This window comes from Paramacrobiotus metropolitanus, unplaced genomic scaffold (assembly GCF_019649055.1).
Source record: "Paramacrobiotus metropolitanus isolate TYO unplaced genomic scaffold, Prichtersi_v1.0 Parri_scaffold0000169, whole genome shotgun sequence".
In the NCBI taxonomy this organism is placed as follows: Eukaryota; Metazoa; Tardigrada; class Eutardigrada; order Parachela; family Macrobiotidae; genus Paramacrobiotus; species Paramacrobiotus metropolitanus.
The window spans coordinates 94,969-120,007 of record NW_026570389.1 but is presented as its reverse complement, the minus strand read 5'-3'; the positions used below and the strand labels follow the sequence as shown (position 1 = coordinate 120,007).

Below are 25,039 nucleotides of genomic sequence, written 5' to 3'. Positions count from 1 at the left end.
TGCCAAATTGACAAATAAGTGACGAAAAGATATTTGAAGTGACAAATTGAGAAGATGATTGCTAAATTGACAAAAAGGTGACTAAATGATATTTGAAGTGATAAATTGAGAGGATGATTGCCAAATTGACGAATAGGTGACGAAAAGATCTTTGAAGAGACAAATTGAGTGGATGATTGCCAAATTGACAATCAGGTGACAAAATGAAATTTGAAGTGACAAACTGACAGTTTGATTGCTCAATTAACGAAAATAGGTGACGAAAAGATATTTGAAGTGACAAATTGAGAGGATAATTGCCAAATTGACAAATAGGTGACGAAAAGATATTTTAAGTCCTGGTGCAGTCCTGGTGCTAAATTGGATTGACAGTCCAGGTGCTAAATTGACGGATTTTCGACAAATTGTTTGGTGATTGAAAAAATGACAAGACGCGTGCTGAAATTCGGTGTTTTTTTAGAATGACGAAATTTTCTAGCTTAAACGAAAAAACTTAGAATTGCGGTTGATTCACCCTCAAAATCTCAAAAAAACCGAGTCAGTGCATTTGCATTTCGAAACATCCGGATGTTTCATAAGGTTTCCGAAAATCTTCTGCATCATGTGACAAGGGCTAAAATTAATAATTTTTGATAGAGTTACAGTTGCTTGACAAACTGATATGCCAGAAGCCAAATTGACAGGTTAGATGTCAAGTTACAAAATGATATTTAATGTGCAAACATTACAGGCTAGATGCCAAATTGACAAGTTGATTGCCAAATTGACAAATAGGTGACAAAATGATATTTGAAGTAACAAATTAACAAAATGATAGCCAAATTGACAAACAGAGGACAAAAATATATTTAAAGTGACAAATTTAGGGGTTGACAAACTGACAAATAGATGCCAAAATGACATTTGATGTGACAAATTGACATGTTGATAGCCAAATTGACAAATAGATGCCAAAAGTGATATTTGAAGTGACAAATTTTCAAGTTGATAGCCAAATTGACAAATATTTGACAAAATGATATTTGAAGTGAAAAACTGACAAATTAATTGCCAAATTGACAAATGGGGGACAAAAAGATATTTAAAGTGACATATTGACAAGTTGATAGCCAAATTGACAAATAGGGGACAATGCGAAGCGGCTCCTGCTTTCCTTCTGAGTCATGCACACAAGCTGCCTTACGTAATAATTATTCGCTGTTTCAAACACTGCATAGAGAATTCCACGTGCTAAATTATTGTGTCTTGAGCATTATTCTCGGCCAACCCGTCGCCCTTTGGTCTGCGTCCGGGATCACTTCCGATACGGCTGCGGGCTGCCGACGGGCCAGCCCACCGGGCGTAGGTGTACTCTGGACTCTCGAGATGCACGAGTTTCCCTAATAAGGAAAAAGCCGCATCCGCAGGCAGAACGTCAACGTGTACGACCAGTGTACAATTAACAAAAAAAATGCGAGGTAATGCTATGAGTGTATTGTGCACAGTCCCTTCTCATGTAATAATTGTGACAAATTCTTTATTTGATCATATTTTTGTTGAGCGAAGCTAGCCTTGTACAAAAAAATATTATCGTTTTGAAGAGCAGGGAATGGAGTAGCCGGCAGTACTCAACCAGAGCCAGACCGACTCTCAACTTTTACCTGTGTTTTGTACGTCGTTCTTTGTGCCCGGTGGCCGGAGGGATAAGTATTCAGCAGCACTGGACGAATGCACAACAGACCACTTTAAGTACTATATCTGTAGCTAACAATGTAAGTCCTTTAGCCACGTTAGCCACCTGCCACATTGCTGTGCGACGGTACTCTATTAGAATTTCCTCATTTTTCCCGTAAGGTAACAATATCATGATACTTGTTTAAATGTTTCTCCAGCCAGGTTTATAAAATTCCATGCTAGACTGTCACCTTAGCCGGAATATTGGGCAACCTGCTCTGATGCGAATTAACAACAAGTTGCAACGGCTACATTAACTACTACTTCCGGTACTCAATTCTGATACTTCCGGCTGCCTGCAGCGTTCTTGTTGGCTACTGCACGTGAAAAGAATCGTGACGCGCGCTACCTGCTTAATATTGTGCTGTGCAAAGCCGCTGGCAATGCAGATATATTCTTATATATATAAATATGCCGCTGCGTCGTTGGTGTCAAATTAAAACGCGTCTTGGAATTTCTGCAGACGATCAGCTGTTCATTTCACATGTTTTCTGCTTATACCCGTACAATAAAATAAATCCGTAACATCCGTTGTATTATAGTATTCCTAGTATTTACTACTTACTATTCCTAATACTTTTAAAAATGAACTAGTATCCAACACAAACTGACGTGGCGACGCCGGTATCGTGAACAGGAGCGCTCTCTACGGCAATTATTAACGTTCTGATAATAGCAACGTGGTGATGGCGGGACCAAATGTGCTGACGCCCGTATACGACTCGAACGTGTTGATGAAAGCCGAGGGCCTTGAGCTCTTCCGTGATATTGCCGGAGAGCTGCACGGCAACCTGCCGGCGTCCGTCGTTTTCATGGTGCCGCACATCGTCCTCATGGAGCTGCAGTACAAAAACGACGGCAGTCCCGAGACCATCCGTGCTGCCGGCGCCGCCTACAATTACCTCACGGCACCGGGGCGTCCAGCGCGCGTCCGCATCCAGAGCCATCATACTTCGAAGGAACTGGAAAACGCCTTCTATCCAGACTACGGACCGGACCGGACCGGCTTATTCTGTCAATCGCTCAACGGGCTGAAAGAGGCGCGTACATTGCAACCGTATAATATCCGGCATCCGCTGGGCGACGACTACCACACGTGGCGCGTGTGGATACGGTGGAGGCGGAGCCGGCGTGCGAGCAGTGCGGATGCGGTATCAGCGCCTGGCATCGCGTGCAGTGCGAGGAGCAGCTTCAGTCATATGGAATCAAACTGTTCCTTGGCGGTGTTGCCGTTGGCGTCGTGGGCCTCTTCTTCTTGATAACCGCGGTGATGAATGCGCATGCGGCGGAAACCAAGACACAACGTTATTGGCGTTAGCGATATTTTATTAAGTAGTTGAATAGTTTTTTTTTGGGATACCGATACATCATACAGCTATACAACGTGGTGCCCGGAACATTCTCCTTTTGTTATTATTATCAGTATCAAACTATGATATATTATATCTGTATACAGTAGTTACCTAAATCTTATTACTGGAGACGAATTAATATTACCAGGCAATTGGAAAATATTCTTGGTTAATTTTAGGAATTTAATGATTTTTTGTGGTTTAATTTTAGAAGGTAATAAGAACGAAGGCACCATCCTAGGAATTGGATCCACAGTACATTTTTAATACATTTGTATATATGCATTTTGCAGGCGCAGTCGGAGCTTTTAGCACGCGTACGGGCGAGCTAACAATAAGTATAATAACTGTATAATAAGTATAAGTATAAGTATAAGTATAAGTATAAGTATAAGTATAAGTATAAGTATAAGTATAAGTATACCCGAATATTATAGGTTTTTTTGTTCCGCGTATGGAGAAGCCACAACGCTGTTCTGCGTTTCCCCTAGCACTGGAATCACCCTTTCGTCGGACAGTGGTGGGCAGCAGGGCGACCCCAGTGCTCCTATGTTGTATGGTTTACTAACTTTGGCGCCTTGTTCACTTTTAAAAACGCTCATTAATCTGTGGTACCTAGACGACGGTGTCAGTGCAGGTAACCCGCCAACAGTTCGCGACGCATTGTTGGAACTCCGCGGAGCGGCCGCTGAAATTGGTCTGGAACTAAACACGAAGAAATGCGAACTGTACATAGACGGGGGTAGTGCCAACGAGCGCGCGGAAGTGGTCCGGATGTTTATGGACGTGGCACCGGATATACGCGTCGTCACGCCGGACAAGCTAGAGCTGCTGGGATCTTCTCTATTACCGGAAGCAGTTGTGGGCGCGTTGATGAAGAAGGTCGGTCAAGCACAAGTGCTGGCCGACCAGCTCGGTACATTGCCTACACATCAAGCCTTATTTTTGTTAAAAAACTACTTGTCGCTGCCCAAGTTGTTATACCTTCTTAGGACTGCAGAATGTTGGCAATACCCGGAAGCGCTACAGAAGTTTGATGAAACGATACGGACCAAGGCGGAACAGCTGACAAATGTCGCAATGACTGATACGGTATGGGAGCAAGCTGCGCTACCTACGAAGTTCGGCGGGCTGGGTTTGGTGAAAGCAGCAGATGTGGCGCTCGCTGCTTATGCCTCATCGTTGCACGGAGTTGCCGACGTGGTGTACAGTATTGTCCGCAGTAACTCTATCCGAGAAAAATGTACGCGCCTTACAGAAGTATGGACGAGTCGCTACACGACCGAAGCCCCCAGAACCGAAAACCGCCGCTTTCAGTCAGCTTGGACAGCAGTACAGCACACTAGAACTGCGACCCGCATGGTGGAGAACGCCGACGTAATTACCCGCGCTCGTCTGTTGGCTGCATCCTCATCGGAATCCCGTGCATGGTTAGCTGCATTATCTGTCTCGATTTTTGGTAACATGTTGGAGGACGCCCATTTACGCATAGCTGTGGCTCGACGATTGGGAGCACCGGTATGCCAACCGCACGTATGTCGCTGCGGATCCACAGTGGATAGTCTCGGCCACCACGGCCTGGTGTGTAAGCTGGCAAAAGGAAGACATGGCACTCATGCCGTGTTGAACTGTAACGGGGGATTCCTGTCTCATGTATTAGTATGTACGAGTATGTGCTTGGTTGTCCCGCCTCTTGTATTTCCTGTTCCTGTACGAGCGGTTCTGTATATATAGCGTTGTATTTCCTGTGGTATCTTCAGTCGTTGGGTTAGCAATATTTCAAGCAGTATCAGCCGGTTCCGTTGCCCGTTATACTTGGAGTCGCATACCGAGAACGAAATTTTTTTCAAGTCGACAGTTTCAGTGCCCTTTTAACTTTTACCACCGCTACCCCTCCGCCTCCCTGTTCCAACAGCCAACAGGTAAGTCCTTATGTATCACGTCCAATTTTTTTTTCCAAAAAGAACAGCTGTAACTGATTTTAACCTAATGCTGTTTTCGAATTCCATAACGCGCCATTTTTGAAGTAATCTAATTGATAACTGCAAAGTCAACTTAACGCAGTTAACAGGTTGACTGTAATTGATAATCACTAATTACCAGCAAGTCAGTATCATGGCTTTAGACCCGCAAACACTGCAGAATATTCTTAACACTGTTAATGCCGCTGCTGCTCAGCAGAATGCCGCTATACAGCAAAGTCTGCAGAATAACGCTACTGCACATCAGAATTTATTAAAGTTTTTGAATAATCAAAATGCCGCTGGAGTTACCCGTACAATATCTCTCGAACTGGGTGATTTGCCGAAGTGTAGTGGTTTTTCTTACGAAGACGCTCAGGACTTTATAACACAGTTTGAGACGATGGCCGTTGCTAATAACTTCACACCAGCTAACAGAATCCAACATTTTGCGCTCTGTTTGCGGAATAACGCTCTTCGCTGGTATACCGCAGAACCAGCAGGTATCACATGGCCAGACCTCCGATCTCATTTTTTAACAGCTTTCGGAAAAACTCGTTTTGAACTTGATCTTATGAATGAAGGTTGTCGTACATTAGCATTTACAGATCCTCGTACTTTTGTCCATCGTGTTCTTGATTACGTGGAAGCCAGTAATCCCGCAGCTACCGAAGCAGAAAAAACAGTTCGTCTCTTCGAAGCCTTGCCCCTTGAATTTAAACCGGCATTCGTGACTAACAGCCCCAGAACCGTAGCCGATTTTTTCAATCGTTTACGTGATGTGTCCGTTAAACAACAATACAAGTTCGCAATGCAGAATCAAAATTCGTCATATCAGGCGTTCAATAATGTTGCAGATCAGTCAAATCTTTTGTCGCTATACAGTCAACCGACAGCGCCCAGCTCTAATCAGATAGAGATTGTCGCTCATAACCTCATGAAAGGTTTGGATGAAAGACTGAAGCATCTTGCTGAACAAATAAAGTGTTTACAGGAAAATAACGAATCAGAGGGCAGTTACGATCTTTCTCAGAATTACTTGACGCGTAATGCGAACCGGTCAACCCTTCGACTCACAGATGCGCCAGGCCAGGTTAATGGATGTTCTAATTGCGGTAACTATGATCATCTATCGTACGCTTGCCCGTTTGGAGGTGGCCACTCTACGCAGGCACAGTATGCACAGGCAGAACAAGATTCTGAAGATCCTTATCCGATGTCATTCGGTGTAACACAGCATCCGTCGACGACGCAGCAACTGGCTTTTAACACACCCGGTAAATTACCATCTCAGGCGCAACAGTTTAGGTCTGCAGAATCTCAGGACACCGGTAGTGCACAATCGGCGTATTCGAGATGCAAGATTTAACTTTTCTGGTCTAATTGTTATTCGTACGTGAAAATTTTTTTCGGTATTGTAAACTTATGTGCCCTTGAAACTTTTGTTGGTATTTGAATAATGGTTTTTATTGGTGATGCCTGCCCGTTGATTTCGTAGGCTGCAGCAGTATTTATTGTTATTGAGGAGAGGGCAGATGAGAGAAAATTTTTGAGGTTGACAGCGCTGATTCGCTGAGATATTAAATTTGTTTGATGATGGCCAGATGTGAAAAGCCTCGCGATGGTAACGGTAATTGTAAATGAATGTAATGTGCAGAAATGAATTTTGGGATATATTTAAATTGTTATTGCATATGCGCAGCTCAGCTTAAATCTTATCTATCATTAATTTCCGCCGCTGGTTCGGCTAATGACATAAAATGCCAGATGTTGTCGTCTTGTTTTGGGCAGTCAGAGATCGTTAATGTCAACTTAAATTATAAAATTTTGAATAAAATCGTCAAAATCCAGATGTACTGCCATTAAAAGTTAAAAATAAATTCCAGCTTTTCGATTCCAGCGAAAACAAGATCATTAATTCTAATGTCAGCGCGCACAACACACGACGGCATACTTGGCACAAAAACATAGATATTATTATTCGAAATTCCCATATATTGGTACGGTTATTTCATGCTACGGCAATATGCGCATTGATTTTGGGAAACAGGCAATTATGGATGTTCGCATCGACTGCAAAGAAAGTAATTGATAAGTTCGATTTTAAAGTTGTGCAAAGTGTATGGTAACAATAATTCGCGCATTAATTTAAATAATAATCCATCGAACAGAAGCCGCAGCTTGGTCACCACTGTATACCACGGCAGCTCAAGTAAGTATTTCTGCTGAATTGATTAACGCTAATGACATAAAATGAAATTTAGGAAGATCAACAAAAACTTATCAAAAAGGGCTTTGCACGAGCATCAACCTATTTATATTCGCTCATATACGGGTGCGTGCTATAAACGCCCACCCTTGTTTTCTCGCGTGGTAATCTTATGCTAGATCATATAGACGGGCCACAGCTATAAACGCTTGCCCTTGTCCGTGCCCTCTGTCTCTATTGTAATCGTGTCGTCATCCAGGTGCGCCTATTAACGGTCCCTGTTGGTTTAATTCTTTCAATCAAGCCCTAAACATCTGACGATTTTAATGATGAATTGTTTGGAAAGTCGCGTAATTCGAAAAAAAAAACTGCTTCATGCTCAATAGCAAACCTGTGTTCCACCGGTCGAGCTCGCCTGTTGGTAGTCTACCATCATCGCTGCTGCACAGTGCTTCTGAAGGTAAGTATTTTGTTTATTTTGAAACGTAAAAGCTGTCTAACAAAAATTTTATATTTCGTGCGCATATCGCGGTGCTGGAAAGATGGGCGCCCCTCCCATAGTACGGGTATAATAGAAGTTGCGTTTTTCCCTGAACTTTGAACTTCTTTGATGCAGTTTCGTTTTTTAACGTTTTCTGTACTTGTATCGTTAATGTATAAATCACAGTGTAAAAGCAAAATCATTCTCAGTAACGGAAGTCAAACAATTCTAACAGAGTTTTGCCAGATCCGAAACAATCGCAGCATCCGTTATAAAAATAAACTATTTATTCCTTATCAAATTTCTCCAAAATTCGAAAAACAAAATACTTATTTTCGAACATAAGTGCACCCACTGAGTACACTACTCTTTGTACAGATTCACATAATTATGGCGCCTATCCTTAGCTCACTGTTTAAGCCTCACAGAAAATTTCAAAGTCCTCTCATTCCCAGCATTTTCTCCGCGTCACCGATATTAGGCGACTAAAATTCCCAGCTTTCTCCCTCCTCTCTTTCGCTTTCTCCCCGCTCTATCTTTTATCTTGTCTCGCTCTCACCGCTTCTCATGTATCCAATCATACCCCTCGCATCACTTCATACAAACAGACAGCACCTAGTTGAGTACAGATTTCTAACAAGCAGCTAGACCAACTGCGCTTCAACTCGGCTGACCAGTTTGTCTGATTCTCTCTTGCTCTCACCATCCTGTCTGCTTTGCTGATTCTCACAACTCATCACTCGGATTCATTCCCATTGTAATGCGCTCGCTTTACGCAGTATTTCTCTCGTGCGTTTGTCTTTCTCCCTTTCACATCCGCATTGTCTCATCTTGTTCCAGTCATTGTACATTCATGAGTCATCGCCACATTATCTAGCCATACAATGTCATACACTTCATTGAGTAACATTATAAGTACATAACTACATTTTGAAAAAGTTTGGCAAAAATTTTTTTAAAGTTTGCGTTTCTGGATTCGTGTTATTTGAATATTCAGTTTTGTATTTGCGGCAATTTTCAACAATAAATCCTTAAATTAAATTCGCGCGTTAATTCAAAATTACAAACAAAAAGGTGTAAACATAAGTAGGGTTGCGTCAATGTGTGCAAGTTTTCAGAACCAGAAGTATGTAACGGTTTGCTACTGTTGTACCGCCGTCATGGACATCGATATTACACTTCCTTTCCCAAGACCAGCATGAACCCGGATGTCGCATATCTGTGTGGACTAAGTGGTCATTCTTCAGCGTTGGATGGATTGACTTTACCAGAAGGATACAACAATTAACGTCCTACGTGGAACGCTTCGGATGTTACCTGCCATATTTAATTCTTGTTTTGCTAATAATGTTTTCGCACTAAATCTACGTTTTGTACTCCCAAAAAAATCTGAGCGTGATTTCTCTAATGTTTTTGCAAGCATTAATTTTTTTTTTGTATATGTTTTTTGTTTGTTTTTCTCTGAAAACATTCTGTTTTCAGTTTGGTAAGAGGGGAGTGTAACGGGGGATTCCTGTCTCATGTATTAGTATGTACGAGTATGTGCTTGGTTGTCCCGCCTCTTGTATTTCCTGTTCCTGTACGAGCGGTTCTGTATATATAGCGTTGTATTTCCTGTGGTATCTTCAGTCGTTGGGTTAGCAATATTTCAAGCAGTATCAGCCGGTTCCGTTGCCCGTTATAGAACGCTGCAACAAAAAGAGCCTTGAATTCCGCCAGAGTGCCGTCGACGCTTGAGCCACCGGGACTGGATAGAGGAGATGGGAAGCGGCCGGACGGAGTTACTGCCTTTCCTTGGCGCAATGGGAAGCCGATGGTATGGGATGTCACTGTTGCCGATACCTTCGCCCAGACCTACATAGGCCATACATCCGTGTCCCAGGAAGCGCAGCGGAAGTGAGAGAATCAGAAGTTAGGGAAGTACGATGGACTCGCGGATCGATACGTAGTACAACCTCTGGCTTTTGAAACTACGGGGACATTTGGACCACTAACAAAGAAATTTTTTCAAAGATCTGTCAAGAAAGATTTGCGAATGTAGTGGTAACCCTCGGTCGGGAGAGTTTTTGCGTCAGAGAATCAGCATTGAAATACAACGCGGAAGTGCTGTGTCTGTCCTCGGAACATTTAATGAGATGCGAGACAACGAAGACGTTTTTTTAGCGTTTAGATTGGCTAATCGGGAATGATTGGAGCCCGATGTTGTATTTCTTAGCAGCTCCGCTGTGATTTTGTTATTATGCAATAAAATATGGCAGAGAGCGTAAGTAAAAAAAAAAAGTATAAGTATAAGTATAAGTATAAGTATAATAACTGTATCTGAAAACAGTGTTATTTCAGTTGTTTGCCAGCAACCGGCACTTGCTGCTAATCTAAATATATCACCAGCTATAATTACACAAAAGAACGTTTAATCAGACTAGCCTGTATCTGCGTATGAACGAATATATGTAGATATTCCAGAATAAAAACGCATGAAAGAACCAGAACATTTCGCAGTTCTCTTGGCATACGAGGACATGTGGATGCCGTAATCATACCCTACACGATCTGGGTGCGATTAAAAACCTCGCAATGTTAGTGGAATTTGGAAAAAGCTCCGAAAATGACATTGGTAGTCTGGCACCATACATTTTAATACTATTGTATACGTATCAGGCCTTGACTGAGTACGCGCTATCGGTTAGATTGCATTTCTATATACCGGAAATCTATTTTTGACAAACGTAGTTTTCCATAATTAGTTTTAAACCGTTATCGCTAGCCAAAAGAGAAATCGCTAACACCACACAAAAATGTTTAACAGGGTCTGCTACTTTCGTACTATTAATTTGCTGTGATACGCGTATAAATACAAGCCCATTGGTAACCTTTCGACTGCTGTAAGCGCGAAGCAGTAAATAGGGCACAGTAACGCTAGTTTTCCTGATAATTTGTACACTTCGTAGAATTTCTTTTGGGAACTTAAGTAAAATTAATGAAGTAGCCGGTATTTGATCGAATATGGAAATGTAATAAAAATCACTAAAAGGTTAACAAAAGTTACTAAAAATTACTAAAAGTACCTCACTTATGTATTAAAATGTTAAGTAAGTACAGTACAGTAAAAGAAAACGCTCGATTTTATCTACTCTACAGTCTACACTGGATGCATTGGCGTAGAGTAGAGCACACTTAATCTACAGTACGTACCTCACACTCCTACCAAATTAATCAGTTGCCAAGCAGCCGAGCTGCAGCAGAGCCAGCGACACCAGTTCAATGGGTATCCTGCCATTTCGGCCGCATGACACTTCGGCCGCCTGACATTTCGGCCGCCTGATATTTTTTAGATTTTTCTTAGGTTTTTAAGGTTTTCTCAGCTTTTCTTAGGTTTTCTTACACCCTAATTGAAGGTTTTTTTGGTTTTTTTAGGTTTCTTAAATTTTCTCAGGTTTTTGGTTTTCTTAGGTTTTCTTAGGATTCTTAGGTTTTCTTAAATTTCTGAGGTTTTCTTACGCCCGAATTGAGGGTTTTTTTGGTTTTCTTAGGTTTCTTAAATTTGCTCAGGTTTTTAGTTTTCTTATGTTTTCTTAGGATTCTTAGGTTTTCTTAGGTTTCTTAAATTTTCTCAGGTTTTTAGTTTTCTTATTTTTCTTAAGTTCTTAGGTTTTCTTAGGTTTCTTAAATTTGCTCAGGTTTTAGTTTCTTATGTTTTCTTAGGATTCTTAGAGTTTTCTTAGGTTTCTTTGGTTTTCTTACGCATGGGTGGAGGTTTGTTGGGTTTTCTCAGGTTTCTTAAATTTTCTCCAGGTTTTTGGTTTTCTTAAGTTTTTTAGGATCCTTAGGTTTTCTTAGCTTTTCTAAGGTTTCTTAGGTCTTCTTAGGTTTTTCTTGAACTGAACGGGGCGGCCGGGTTATCATGCGGCCGAAATGTCATCACGGCCGAAATGTCAGGAGACGATCAATGCTACTGTTGGTGTAAACCAGCCATACTGGCCGGATTGCGCTGACAAAATGTCCTGGTAATTTTGCGTTCAGCTGCAGCACAAGTGCGTATGTACAATACCGTGTAGAGCCAGTCGAATGCTGGTGGCATGAGCGACAGCTGAAAGTAGTGGTAACCCTCGGTCAGGAGTTTTTTGCGTCAGAGAATCAGCATTGAAATACAACGCGGAAGTGCTGTGTCTGTCCTCCGGAACATTTAATGAGATGCGAGACAACGAGAGACGTTTTTTTAGCGTTTAGATTGGCTAATCGGAATGATTGGAGCCCGATGTTGTATTTCTTAGCAGCTCCGCTGTGATTTTGATATTATGCAATAAAATATGGCAGAGAGCGTAAGTAAAAAAAAAAAAGTATAAGTATAAGTATAAGTATAAGTATAATAACTGTATCTGAAAACAGTGTTATTTCAGTTGTTTGCCAGCAACCGGCACTTGCTGCTAATCTAAATATATCACCAGCTATAATTACACAAAAGAACGTTTAATCAGACTAGCCTGCATCTGCGTATGAACGAATATATGTAGATATTCCAGAATAAAAACGCATGAAAGAACCAGAACATTTCGCAGTTCTCTTGGCATACGAGGACATGTGGATGCCGTAATCATACCCTACACGATCTGGGTGCGATTAAAAACCTCGCAATGTTAGTGGAATTTGGAAAAAGCTCCGAAAATGACATTGGTAGTCTGGCACCATACATTTAATACTATTGTATACGTATCAGGCCTTGACTGAGTACGCTATCGGTTAGATTGCATTTCTATATACCGGAAATCTATTTTTTTGACAAACGTAGTTTCCATAATTAGTTTTAAACCGTTATCGCTAGCCAAAAGAGAAATCGCTAACACCACACAAAAATGTTTAACAGGGTCTGCTACTTTCGTACTATTAATTTGCTGTGATACGCGTATAAATACAAGCCCATTGGTAACCTTTCGACTGCTGTAAGCGCGAAGCAGTAAATAGGGCACAGTAACGCTAGTTTTCCTGATAATTTGTACACTTCGTAGAATTTCTTTTGGGAACTTAAGTAAAATTAATGAGGTAGCCGGTATTTGATCGAATATGGAAATGTAATAAAAATCACTAAAAGGTTAACAAAAGTTACTAAAAATTACTAAAAGTACCTCACTTATGTATTAAAATGTTAAGTAAGTACAGTACAGTAAAAGAAAACGCTCGATTTTATCTACTCTACAGTCTACACTGGATGCATTGGCGTAGAGTAGAGCACACTTGTCTACGGTACGTACCTCACACTCCTACCAAATTAATCAGTTGCCAAGCAGCCGAGCTGCAACGAAGCCAGCGACGCAGTTCAATGGGTATCCTGCCATTTCGGCCGCATGACACTTCGGCCGCCTGACATTTCGGCCGCCTGATATTTTTTAGATTTTTCTTAGGTTTTTAAGGTTTTCTCAGCTTTTCTTAGGTTTTCTTACACCGAATTGAGGGTTTTTTTGGTTTTCTTAGGTTTCTTAAATTTTCTCAGGTTTTTGGTTTTCTTAGGTTTTCTTAGGATTCTTAGGTTTTCTTAAATTTCTGAGGTTTTCTTACTTGAATTTGAGGGTTTTCTTATGGTTTCTTAGGTTTTATTCTTATGTTTTCTTAGGATTCTTAGGTTTTCTTAGGTTTCTTAAATTTGCTCAGGTTTTTAGTTTTCTTATGTTTTCTTAGGATTCTTAGGTTTTCTTAGGTTTCTTTGGTTTTCTTACGCCCGAATTGGAGGTTTGTTGGGTTTTCTCAGGTTTCTTAAATTTTCTCAGGTTTTTGGTTTTCTTAAGTTTTTTTAGGATACTTAGGTTTTCTTAGCTTTTCTAAGGTTTCTTAGATTCTTCTTAGGTTTTCTAACGCCCGAACTGAACGGGGCGGCCGAATTGTCATGCGGCCGAAATGTCATGCGGCCGAAATGTCAGGGAGACGATCAATGCTACTGTTGGTGCTTAAACCAGCCATACTGGCCGGATTGCGCTGACAAGAAATGTCCTGGTAATTTTGCGTTCAACTGCAGCACCAAGTGCGTATGTACAATACCGTGTAGAGCCAGTCGAAATGCTGGTGGCATGAGCGACAGCTGAAAGTAGTGGTCGTGTTGTGCAGTGGTCCAGGGGAGTCAATACGCGAAATTGGTTGAACATATTCTACAGGACGATGACGGACAGCATGCACTACAGTGTACTCTTAGTGGTAATGCTGGCAACTGTGCCGAATTGCATGGTGTTTGGCGACAGCTCTGAACCACGGCTGACAACACGTAAGTTCCCACGTGACCTTCCCCTCAAGATGGTGTATCACCTGATGCCCTTTCTTTGCAGTTCAGCGCGCCGCGCTGGCGGTGCAGCAGGCTGAAGCCAGCATGACCGACAACGTCGTCATCCTGCCCACCTTCAAGAACGCCGCTGCCGGTGCGTTCCCTGCGACCCATATAGTGCGTGTCCCACTGGGAGCTGTGGCGAGGTTCTCTTGCGACGCCGCAGCGCAGCGGATCCTCTGGCGGCACAACAACGCCACCGTCCACGACGACGGGATTCCGCGGTCTCCTAAAGGTCACTATTACCGGCCGACGTCCAGCGCCAACACCAGCTCCCTCCTCATCCACAACGTGACCCGCGAGGCCGCCGGGACGGTGGAGTGTCTCTTCCCCTGCAACGGTGACCTTTGCGTCCTCCGGCAGTTCGAGCTGCAGCTGCGACTGCGCGTGGAAGACGACTTCACGGAGCCCATGCGCAACGTGTCCACGCCGCTGCTGAGCTTCTCCATGACGTGCAGCGGGCGCGTCGACTGCAGCCAGACGGGCTCCCGCGCCCACTTCATCTGGAAGTTCGACGGACGGTTCCTGGTGGCGCCCTATCGCTACCTGCAGACCATCGCTGAAACCTCGCACATACCCGGTCTGCGGTATGGCCGCTTCCGCGACAGTGAGTCCGAGCGCGGAGCGGCCCAGCCCATCTGCGCTAACACGCTGACCATCGGCATGGGAAAGATGACCAGCAACCGGACGGCGCGGGTCGACTGCTGGATGCGCCCTGATTCCCGCAACCACGAATGGTTCGTCCAGTCGGCCTACGTCCACTTTACGCCCTTCGCTGCACTGGATGAGATCGATATATACGAGTAAATGCAGACCCGTTCTGCATTAATTCATGTCCGCGGATAAAAGTGGGCAATGCTGTCAGAACAAATATGCAATTTGACAGTTCAGGTAACACTGACGCCGGCATCCTCAGACAGTCGCTGCGCTTCGTGTTCTTCCGGTTAAAATGTTGTACGATTAATCGAGTATTCCATGCCATTAACGTACGGCAGACTTAACTTGTCAAAGAATTACGATATTCATTATGATAATGTTGCACATACATCACTACTCTAGTAAAGCTGGTTAGTATCTTCGAATTCGTCATGCCGAATTTGGCGTGAATAAAATAAAGCAGGTGATGCAGCTCGAGTATGCGACAATATACGTTGATTAGTTTATGAACGATTGGGATGTTCATCTGATCGAATGATTTTGTTGTCATAGCAAACTGGCAGCCGACCTGCCGACGTGACTGTGTTGCCTGTGACGGAGTGTGCCCATCTGGAGTGAAGGACGTTGTTAGCGGTCCACCGGTTTAAGCAGGCCTGGAAGAACTGGGAAAGTAAGTACTGTAAGAAGTATGGAGTTATGTCAGAAAACAACTAGAATAATAATACAGTCATTACAGATATTTTGCACCGAGCGCGAAGCGCGAGGTGCTGCAATAAGTCTTCGTCAAGAGCATAAAATTTGTCTGAAGCCACGAAGAGCGTACGTCACGCTTTTCCAATTCCACAATCCCAATACCATTCCCAGTGGTATTGGCGCTCGCGCTCGTGCAATAATGTGGTTTATCAACCACCACTAGTATTATGATAGTGCTATGCAGTACGAGTTGTACAACCTGCTCTGTGTATCATGTTGATTTACGCTTGTACTACTTTACAAGTTTTGCCTGCGGTTCATGGTTCAGTCAATGATGTGCATTAATTTTTATTACCGTACGCGTATTGTAGTACGACTGGTGTTAAGCTGTATCTGTACGAGTAGGCTCCTGCCGGCACTTACTTATTACAGGTGTATGCGAGTTCGTCTTCTGCCGGCTTGTGCACGTGCAGCAAAAACGTACTTTAAACTCGCTGTTCAGATAGCATCGACGGTGAATCAAGGCACACGTCTTTCGACCAAGCAGACTAAACCAAAACTGAGATCTCTCTTGGCGATTAACCGGCAGCTGCAGCGAAAATAGGACAAGCGAACTTGTCCACTATACTATCCACAATTAACCACCTTCCATAAGCTCCGCGATTTGCTAATCAAACGCTCTTGAGAAACGCGGCCATATACTGCTACTGGCTATACTAACGGAAACATTTCGCTAATTTGTGTCTTTTAAGAATAATATCTCATAAATACAGTACTGTATATACGTCGTGCAATCTGGCCGTTCGGTATTCGGACTGCGAGCGCTGACCAGGGAATATTTAGTTGGCCATGAAAATTGACGTGCACAATCACATTCTGCCGCCAACGTGGCCGGATTTGAAACAAGTAGGCTCTGCTCCGAAAGTGCTGCAACTGAATTGCCATATTAAACCGTGCATCGCTTTTGCAGAAGTACGGCTACGGCGGCTGGGTGCAGATGCAGCCCGATCCGGCGGAAGAGGGCCAACCGCCCACGGCCAGCATGTACCAGGACGGCAAGTTCTTCCGCAAGGTAGAAGAAAATTGCTGGAACCCCGCCGCCCGGCTGCGCGACATGGACCGCCTCGGGGTGACGGTGCAGGCGCTGTCCACCGTGCCCGTCATGTTCAGCTACTGGGTATCTATTCCATTCGTGCAATATATTTTCATCAATAAATCGCGTCATTTGGGGGATTTATATATAGGCGAAAGCGGAGGACTGCCTGGATCTGTCGCGCTTCCTCAACGACCACATCGCCGACGTGGTGCGCCAGCATCCGCGCCGCTTCGTCGGCCTGGGCACCGTGCCGCTGCAGGCACCGGCGTTGGCCATCCAGGAGATGCGCCGCTGTCGCCATGTAGATAAAAATTTCATCACAACTAATTTTCTTTAATTCACATAATTCTTATTAAAATTATTTTTCTACCGATATCTGTACACTTCTATATGAATAATTAAACAGTGTCGTGTCACTGGGCGACAGGAACTGAAATTTCCCGGCATCCAGATCGGCTCGCACGTCAACGAATGGAATCTCGACGCGCCGGAACTGCGGCCCTTCTTCCAGGTACGACACTGCACGGAAGCGGGCAGCGGCAGAATTACGCTTAGCTTTACCGCTAAGCTGTTCTATGCCACACTGATGGAGCCTTGCGCCGGTCAGCGATGTGACGAACGCTGGCTGGGCCGGCTTCTGGTCAATCACCAGATAAACGTGGAGGCGAGAAATCGTCCGTAGACGACCTAAGTATCACAAGCAAGTACAATGTGCTTCTGTTTCCTGCATTTATACAAGTGTACAGTGCACTGTACACTGTCGGAATCTATGTATATGTACGTGTTATATATTATGGATATCACAAGAAAATCGCTACTACATGTATCATGAGTAGCCGTTAGCCACTAGCCAGCATTCCATAATAACTAGGAAATATTGCAGTGCAGTGGCACCGTTGTCTCGGAACTCCATATCTGTATGTACAGGTGACCATGAAAATCAAATTAAAATTTGGTTGCATAGAGCGAAAAATGAAGATAAAATTCATTTTTACCAAAAAATTATTTAGCTTGATCAGCAATGATAAAGATTCGACTTTTTTCCACAACAAGTCAGTTTATCATTAGTTTTACACCGCACAAATGATCAGAGTCCCGACAATACGAATTCTCGCAGTGGGTCGGTTTTATAAGTCGTTAACATGTGAAAATACTAAATCACGTTCATTTACTATAATCGCAAAAGGGGTAAAAGCGCTCGCGAGAAGAGAGAACGGTGGGAAAAATATTTTCTGTTATGAATGTTTATTTGCCTAGGCTGCTGAAGAGCTGGACTGCGCCATCTTCGTGCATCCCTGGGACATGGACAGCAAGCGCATGGGCAAATACTTCTTCCCCTGGCTTATCGGTACACTGGCGTCATAATAAAAATTATCATTTTAATTATTATTTTAATTATTTGTAAATTAGTTTATAATATGAATATTTTAAATATTTTAAATTATTTTACGTAATACCCACCTACTGTAGAACAAAATTAGCTAAAAAAAAACGGTACTACGTTGTATTTAATTGGCAGGAATGCCAACGGAGACCACGCTGGCCATCGGCTCCCTGATCTTCGGCGGCGTCCTGGAAGCTTTTCCTAAACTGAAGGTACACATCATCTGTCCCGAACATATATATTTTCCTGACGACGTTGTCTCGCAGTTGTGTTTCGCGCACGGCGCCGGCTCCTTCCCGTACACCTGCGGCCGGCTGCAGCACGGCTACGACACCCGCCGGACCTCTGCGCCGTGGCCTGCAGTCAGCCGCCGCGGCACTTCCTGGGCCGCTTCTGGGCCGACTCCCTCGTCCACGACGCCGACGCCCTGCGCCTCCTCGTCGGGAAACTGGGTAGCGCTCGCGTCGTCCTGGGCACCGACTATCCTTTTCCGCTCGGCGAAGACCAGCCGGGACAGCTTATCGTGGACACCGGCTTCCCGCCACAAGTCACGGTATAAGCGGCAAAAATATCTTTAATTTTATTATTTTATTTATTGTTTTTATTTAATTTTATCCTTTATTTTACTGCATTTATAAATATATATATACACACATTTTAATTCTAAATACATATACATTTTATATATATATATATATATATATATATATATATATATATATATGCATTTATTAGATTATATATATTTATATGCATTTATTATTAAACATCTATATACTGTATATACTTATGTACATTTATTAATATATAAACATTTTTATATATATATAATTATATATATACGTTTTAATTACATTTTAATTATATTTATAAATACATGTATCTAATTATTTAGAAATATACGGATATTGTATATAAAATTGTGACTGAAGGATCACTAGAATTTGATGTGTAGAGCGGTATTTATCGGCACTGTTCCTTGTTTGTGTGAATACCGATGATGAAATGGATGAATAAACATGAATATTTGATAATTATTGGTGCAGGAGCAACTGCTGTACAAGAACGCTCTGGACTTCCTCGGCCTCGATGCCGCAGAGTTCGGGGAAAGCGCGAAACAATGATCCCGCAACTAATCTCTGACATAATCCCCGTCGCGCGGCCCGTACAGTGCCTACACTCCCGCGGGACAACCACTCCAGCCGATTACACATGCGCACTACACACAATCGGCTTTTCTCCTGCTGCCTGTTTTTCCTTGTAATCCCTCCGCATTCCTCAATGTTTTCTTAACACGCAGAGCAACACAACTGTGCGTCTTTATGCATGTAATGATAAATAATTCCCGCACGCCACGCTACGTAAATCCTGTCATTTGCCCTTTGACCTTTGCACCTATATACGCTGATAATCGCGCTAATTTCCTAATAATGCACCGTTCATAACAAATTATAGGTAACAATTTTCCTGTCAAAACTCGTCTTAATGAATGTTATCGCGTGGTGACCTTTAGCGTCGGCGCTATCGTGGCGCGCATGTTGGTTGTTTCCGGCGCAACTTGATGAACGCTCTGTTTACTTAATCCGCGTGCTGCTGGCAACGCAACACAATCTCTTCACTCGTATCGATCGCCAGGGCCAACATTGCCGTGAAGGTAAACAATGGCCGCGCGCTGCTTATCGCTTATCGATACTTTATACATTTTTATAGTCTGCGTTTCTTCTGTAATTGCACTGCATATTTTCTCCGGCTGCCAAGAACGGAAATCAGCCCGATTATTCGTCAAACGGCCCTTTTGTCCGCCATCGATATGCGCCTTAATAGCATTACGTGGTGTATTGTGAGTGCTGCTTATTTCCAGCCGTTATCGACGCTTCCGGCCAAATTTCCCCATCATCGAGCTGAATAACGATCCAGTTAGAATAATGGCGTATGTTGAGGAATTTTCAGTTTAATCGCTTAAGCAACGACACGTTAAACGCCATTAAGGAAAAGTGTTTTCCATTAGGGAAAAACACGAGCATCAACCGGAGAATGAGCGTACACAAATTTAACGCAAATTATTTATCAGCGTGAAGATCGCCAGTTATAATCAAATGGTCAACAAAGGAAAGGTTGCAAGGAACACCATCAACAACGCAACGTAATTAAAACAAAAACTAATGACTAAGAAGCGCTCTCACCGTTCACCACGCACAACGTAATGAAGCACACAACGACACCGCGTAAAATGCCGCTTCTGTACAAAAAATTGACCGGGACGTGCATTCTCTCCCCCCGACCGCCCCGCGAGGCTGCCAGAGTTTAACTGATTAGCATGAATCACAAGACCGACACCGACACATTAACTATATAATTTAAATTAATAATTTACGCGATCAACAACAAACAAAAAGGACAGAAGCGGAAAACGGCGGAGTAAAATACAGTATTATTTATAGGATTTTCTTGTAGCGGACGCGGCGGTTGGAATCGTGTTGGCTGTGGATGTTCCGGAGCGCGTGCCGCGCCGCGGAGGTCAGAGATTAGTTGAGCAAGCTTCCTCCGCTGCTCCTGTCGTCGTCCGGCGAGGGTGCACAGTAATGGCGAGCGAAGCGAGGCGGCCGTTGCACTGCCACCGGAAATGGAAAGGTCATCCCGGTTGGCTCCCTCCCGGAACTGCGTGCGCGGGACCTGGAGAACAAACAGCGCGTGTTCACTCAGCAGAAATCGATGCGCAGTGTGTTTGCCGAGTGTACACACACGTATATACACATATACAGGGGACTGTGTACACACACAATGCCGCGGCCTAATTGCCTGCCGTGAGGTTCCTTTCTGACTACTTTCTACTTTTCTCGCCAGCCAACAATGGATCCATCGCGCCAGGTAGAAAGTACAGCGCCGGGTAAAGTGTATTGTATAACGAGCGGCCGCGCGCGCACCGGCAACTGCATCGATTTCCGGTGCGCCGCGTGGGCCTAACTGCGCCCCGCCATTCGATCTATCCCGGCCTCAACTTCCGCTCGGAGCTACGTCCAAATGGAAAATGGAAAAGCTGCCGGTGAATAATTGAGTGCAGCACCTGCGCTAAGTGCTCGGCCGCTTTTACATTACCTAACTACACACGCAAATGCGATAAATGCCGGTGTTGAACACGTCAATACCGCGGTTAAATAATTAATTTCCTAGCAATTACATTATGTTTTTCGCCGATCGGTTTATCGACAGTGCAATTAATTTTCCCGTGGGTTATTCTGCGCTCTACAAGTATCAGCAATTTGCGGCCGCAAAAATCAAGAGAAAAATTATTTGGCGAATTTAAATACGTATTTTGCGTATTAAGAAAAATAATTTATTCTTTTATTTGAGATTATGCAGAAATTAAACAGACAGTATGTATAATGGGCGCTCGCAGCGCTGTTAAAAATGGAGTGCATAAATGTGAATTTAATTTCCCAGCGGTTGGTTTAACAAGGGGGAAATGGACGTTATTTGACTGACTGCTGTTTCGAGTTGCCGGTGCAGCCGAGCACAGACACGTACACGCAATGAAAACAATTTTTTGCTCAGCGCGAGACACTGCCGAGGGAAGCCGAAAAAGTGACCGTGAAACGGCCGCGCGCAATGGAAGCCGGTTTTGGCTACTGCAGCGCTAAGTGCTGCGCCGCGACGGAGAGGTTGTTCACTGCGTCTACAACGGCGGGAAGAAAGGAAAGTGCAGCGGCGGAGAATAACATGTTTTCTTTCGTCATGCATCCATCCGGCTGTACATATGTGTTCTCTATAAACCGGCACCGAATTCTGCTGCGCCATCGCGAGGGAAAAAGTGGAGGAACAAGTGCTGCGCTGGCAATGGCCTTTTTCTCTCACCCAACCGGTTAACGCGGGATTATTATATACAACGGCATTTAGCGCTTAATGCTGAATGTGTTAAACCTCAGGCTGCGCTGGTTGCACACAAAAACCGTGTTGAAAAGAAGCGTAATGCGGATACGCATCTGGCTGACTGGGAATTTGATGCTTCACTGTACCCGGCTGTTTAGAAAAAACTCGCCGTTGAGCAACAGCGTAAACAGGTTTGATATATGGACGGCTCGGCGCGCTACGCCCCGGCAGCGCGTGACTGCGCGGCGGGAACGGGCGCAGGGAGAATGATGCCGGGAATGCATTAACCTTTGCTGTTTGCTATTGATTTTCCCACTGGCTCCTACGCGCACCCTCGTCAACAAACCATCCGGCCCATTCCTCCACTTCAATTCCGCATTCTCTCGCAGCTGTGGGCGCGCGCACGGCGAGCGAGGCAAAAAAACTCTTGTAAGATAAACCGCGCGCACTTAGCGCTAAGGCTGGCGGCCGCGCTGTCGCCGCATTATCGGCATTTTTCACCGAAATGCACTCTCTGTTCCATCGACTACCAGATTGCCATCGCTACTTCAACGTCTAGACGAGACGAGGGGAATTTTCCCCTGTCTGTAATCTGAATTGTCAATCAATATAAATTTATAATAAATATGTTAGTAAGAAATTTCCCTGTGAAAAATGATTTAAAAAAGTAATGCGAATTTTAATCAGTTAATTATCGTCCGTACAATAACAATTAAATAACAACGAGGCGACGCCAGATGAGCCGCGCTGAGTGTCCTTATCATTATGCAATTATCGATCTGGCCTTAACTGACCGCGCCGTCCTGTCCTGAAGTGAACTGGGCAGTGGGAAGTAGGTTAGCGGTGTTGTGTTGTGCTGGCACAGTGTCGGTCAGTGGCCCATGTGTTTTCTCTGTCTGGCTCTGTCCAGTCTGAGTGGCTAACTGTCGCTCTCTCTGTCCAGTTTGAGTGGCTAACTCTCGCTCTCTTTGTCCAGTCTTGCACGTACGGCTATACCGTGCCGCTGTCTGCCCAGTCTCAACGGCTTTGTGCGCCAGTCTCTCTGTCCAGCCTGCGTGACTGGCTGTACCACTGTGTGAGCCATACATATATCCGGTCGTTGACCGGCGTCCTGTCTGCGCCTGTGTCCACTGGCCAGTGACCGCTGCGTGCATAACTACAGGGTCAGCGGCCTGTCCTGTCCTGTGGCAGCGTCAAAACAGCTACCTTACACTTACTCTCAGCTGTAACCGGCCTCCTTAGCCGGCCAACAACAACACTCTCGGCCTACTTACCCACTGCCCACTGTCATTGCCTATACAGCGCCCACTCAACAACACGGCCATAATGCACGCCTCACTGCCATCCACAGCAGCAGCACAACCAGCCACTTGATTCCCCATTACGCCGTGCAGGCAACAACACGGCGCTGTAATTAGCCCCAACGCATCCCTGCACAATTACGCCCACCTGGCTTAATAAGCGTCATCCGTGCAAGCGGCTGCAAACCAATCTTTTAATTGCCTTAATCGGGCTGTTTGCAAAACGGCTGGAAACCACTCGTTTAACTGACGTAATCGGGCTGTTTTTACCATTTTAATAGGCTTGTTTTCAATTAGGATAAAAGCCGACCATTAAAATATTTTTATCCCATTTAATAACACCCCGGCTCATTTAACCCCATTTCATACAAAAATGATTGACCCTTATTACCGAATAATTTTCCGATTATTGTGCGATAAATAAATAAAATGTTTCACTGAAAATGTTCCTGTTGTGATTGCGGTTTGCGAATAATTGTTACTAGACAAATAATCATCCTAGAAGTGAGTCATTTATATATAGCAATAAATCGGCTTTGACAAGTTTAACAAACCCATAAATCTGGACGGACGTGCCGCACCGCAAACACCCATAAATACGAGTATATGTACTCCTAAATACAACGGGGCATTTTGCCAGCGGAAAAACTATTAAGGTCGAGTTGTTAAAAAGCAGGTCAGCTGGCGACGCTGGGCGCGTAATCGGAGCAGCGCTAATTAATCCCCCACCCACTCCCTGTCTCCTGATTCCTTAACGCTAAGCCTATTAATTGCCGAATGCGGCCAAACACTTTCTCCCAACAATGGCGCTAACCGGGATAATATTCCCAAGAATAGCCGGGACAATACACTGCCCGTTAATCCACTGTGTGGGAATGCAAAAAGGAACTCACTTACCGGAAGTACACGGTGAGGATTAAATCGGAGCCGGATGAATCGACGGTGGATTGTTTATCGTCGAATTCCCAGAACAGCAGGTGAAGATAGATATGATGGGTGGTGCGGAAATGGAGCGGAGTAAAAGACCAGACGAGAACAGGAGCACGGAGAGCAGATGCCGGGTTCACACGGTGGCCGTTGGCTGTCCGGGAGGACGTCGCCGAGGGATCCGCAGGTCCGCGGAGATGGTCCGCGCCGCTGCTGCCGTGCTGCAGGTTGGAATTGCGGAGCAACAGCAGCAGCCCAACGTAATCCGGCTGCGTTTCCACGGGCCCAAGCAGCGAGTGCTGCGACGCTGCTGACGGCTTATATAGGCCGCTGCGTGGCTGATTACACGGCGAGTATCGACGGGCTGCTGCACTGTCTAATCCTGCACCGTATCGGCTTCGTACGATACCGATACGTACGTGTACGAGTGCCGGCTGCAGTGGCGCATGCATATGCCGGCTGGTACAATCCAGTTTAATTTCCGGCCGTGGTTAGCGTGCGCATACCCGCTCTTCCTGCCCTAACCGCGGCTGATGTATACGCGCTGCACAGGGTACAGTCAGTTGGAGTGTACGGCATTACGCATTCCAGCACAGTTGATTGCCAGTCAATCGTGCAAATGTACGCGTGGTGTTTACACTGCGCACACCTTGAATATTTAATCATTTCGGTGGGGCTGCATGCGGCCAGGTGGCCCAGCGATTCTGCTTAGTCACGTATATTACTTCTCTAGTAATGATACTGGTACAGCAATAGTCCCGGTATCGGCTTAATGTACAGGCAACAGCTTTTGTCGCGGTAATCGCCTAGCGTAGAGAAAGAGATAATTCATTTCCGGTGGAAATGACCAGTATTCGAATCGAGTCATTCCGGGCCGTGTTTTTGTTTTTCTGGAAATTTTGTCATGTTTTCTTGATCGCTTTGCTTGCTCGGAGACTCGTACAAGGATTATTATTAGTATTAGGATTGTTATTAGTATTATTTTAAAAAAAATTTAAAAGTGCATAGCGTACGTAAATTTCGACCATTTTAAGTAGTGTGGCCGCTGATGTTGTTTTGAAGTCACTGCATAATGGCTTTTGCCGAACGAAAAA

General features: G+C 44.3%; 4 protein-coding genes across 7 annotated transcripts; 3 read left to right on the top strand and 1 right to left on the bottom strand.

Annotated features, from left to right (window-relative positions):
- Window positions 1-2,166: 2,166 nt before the first annotated feature.
- LOC129600270 (uncharacterized) lies at window positions 2,167-4,844 on the top strand. Of its 4 annotated transcripts, none has more exons than XM_055498741.1 (3): window positions 2,167-3,026; window positions 3,503-3,619; window positions 3,703-4,844. In XM_055498741.1, the coding sequence occupies exons 1-3, from the start codon at window positions 2,984-2,986 to the stop codon at window positions 4,797-4,799; spliced, it is 1,257 nt and encodes a 418-aa protein (XP_055354716.1). In that variant the 5' UTR covers window positions 2,167-2,983; the 3' UTR covers window positions 4,800-4,844. The 4 variants fall into 4 exon arrangements, with proteins under 4 accessions (XP_055354716.1, XP_055354717.1, XP_055354715.1 ...); XM_055498742.1 differs by having other exon boundaries at window positions 3,503-4,157; window positions 4,324-4,844; XM_055498740.1 differs by having other exon boundaries at window positions 3,503-4,844.
- Window positions 4,845-11,043: 6,199 nt separating this feature from the next.
- On the top strand, window positions 11,044-14,957 carry LOC129600269 (uncharacterized). Its single transcript, XM_055498738.1, has 3 exons — window positions 11,044-11,111; window positions 13,552-13,963; window positions 14,025-14,957. The coding sequence occupies exons 2-3, from the start codon at window positions 13,861-13,863 to the stop codon at window positions 14,825-14,827; spliced, it is 906 nt and encodes a 301-aa protein (XP_055354713.1). The 5' UTR covers window positions 11,044-11,111; window positions 13,552-13,860; the 3' UTR covers window positions 14,828-14,957.
- LOC129600268 (2-amino-3-carboxymuconate-6-semialdehyde decarboxylase-like) lies at window positions 14,818-19,414 on the top strand. The gene is given in 11 exon segments (XM_055498737.1): window positions 14,818-14,911; window positions 15,230-15,347; window positions 15,803-16,276; window positions 16,341-16,547; window positions 16,615-16,767; window positions 16,894-16,977; window positions 17,724-17,814; window positions 17,986-18,062; window positions 18,117-18,183; window positions 18,186-18,403; window positions 18,897-19,414. Coding segments are annotated over 9 exon segments (1,032 nt in total). The 5' UTR covers window positions 14,818-14,911; window positions 15,230-15,347; window positions 15,803-16,219; the 3' UTR covers window positions 18,975-19,414.
- A 371-nt stretch (window positions 19,415-19,785) lies between these two features.
- Window positions 19,786-24,412, bottom strand: LOC129600271 (uncharacterized). The gene is made up of 2 exons (XM_055498744.1): window positions 23,916-24,412; window positions 19,786-20,523 (listed from the first exon to the last, which is right to left on the bottom strand). The coding sequence occupies exons 1-2, from the start codon at window positions 24,395-24,397 to the stop codon at window positions 20,376-20,378; spliced, it is 630 nt and encodes a 209-aa protein (XP_055354719.1). The 5' UTR covers window positions 24,398-24,412; the 3' UTR covers window positions 19,786-20,375.
- Window positions 24,413-25,039: the final 627 nt, after the last annotated feature.

Coding starts and splice junctions, on each gene's coding strand:
- LOC129600270 (XM_055498740.1), top strand. CDS start 2,860: ATGCGGTATCAGCGCCTGGCATCGCGTGCAGTGCGAGGAGCAGCTTCA. Junction 3,027..3,502: donor CAAGACACAACGTTATTGGC/GTTAGCGATATT, acceptor CGAATATTATAG/GTTTTTTTGTTCCGCGTATG.
- LOC129600269 (XM_055498738.1), top strand. CDS start 13,861: ATGACGGACAGCATGCACTACAGTGTACTCTTAGTGGTAATGCTGGCA. Junction 13,964..14,024: donor TGAACCACGGCTGACAACAC/GTAAGTTCCCAC, acceptor CTTTCTTTGCAG/TTCAGCGCGCCGCGCTGGCG.
- LOC129600271 (XM_055498744.1), bottom strand. CDS start 24,397: ATGCATGCGCCACTGCAGCCGGCACTCGTACACGTACGTATCGGTATC. Junction 20,524..23,915: donor ATCCTCACCGTGTACTTCCG/GTAAGTGAGTTC, acceptor TTTGTTCTCCAG/GTCCCGCGCACGCAGTTCCG.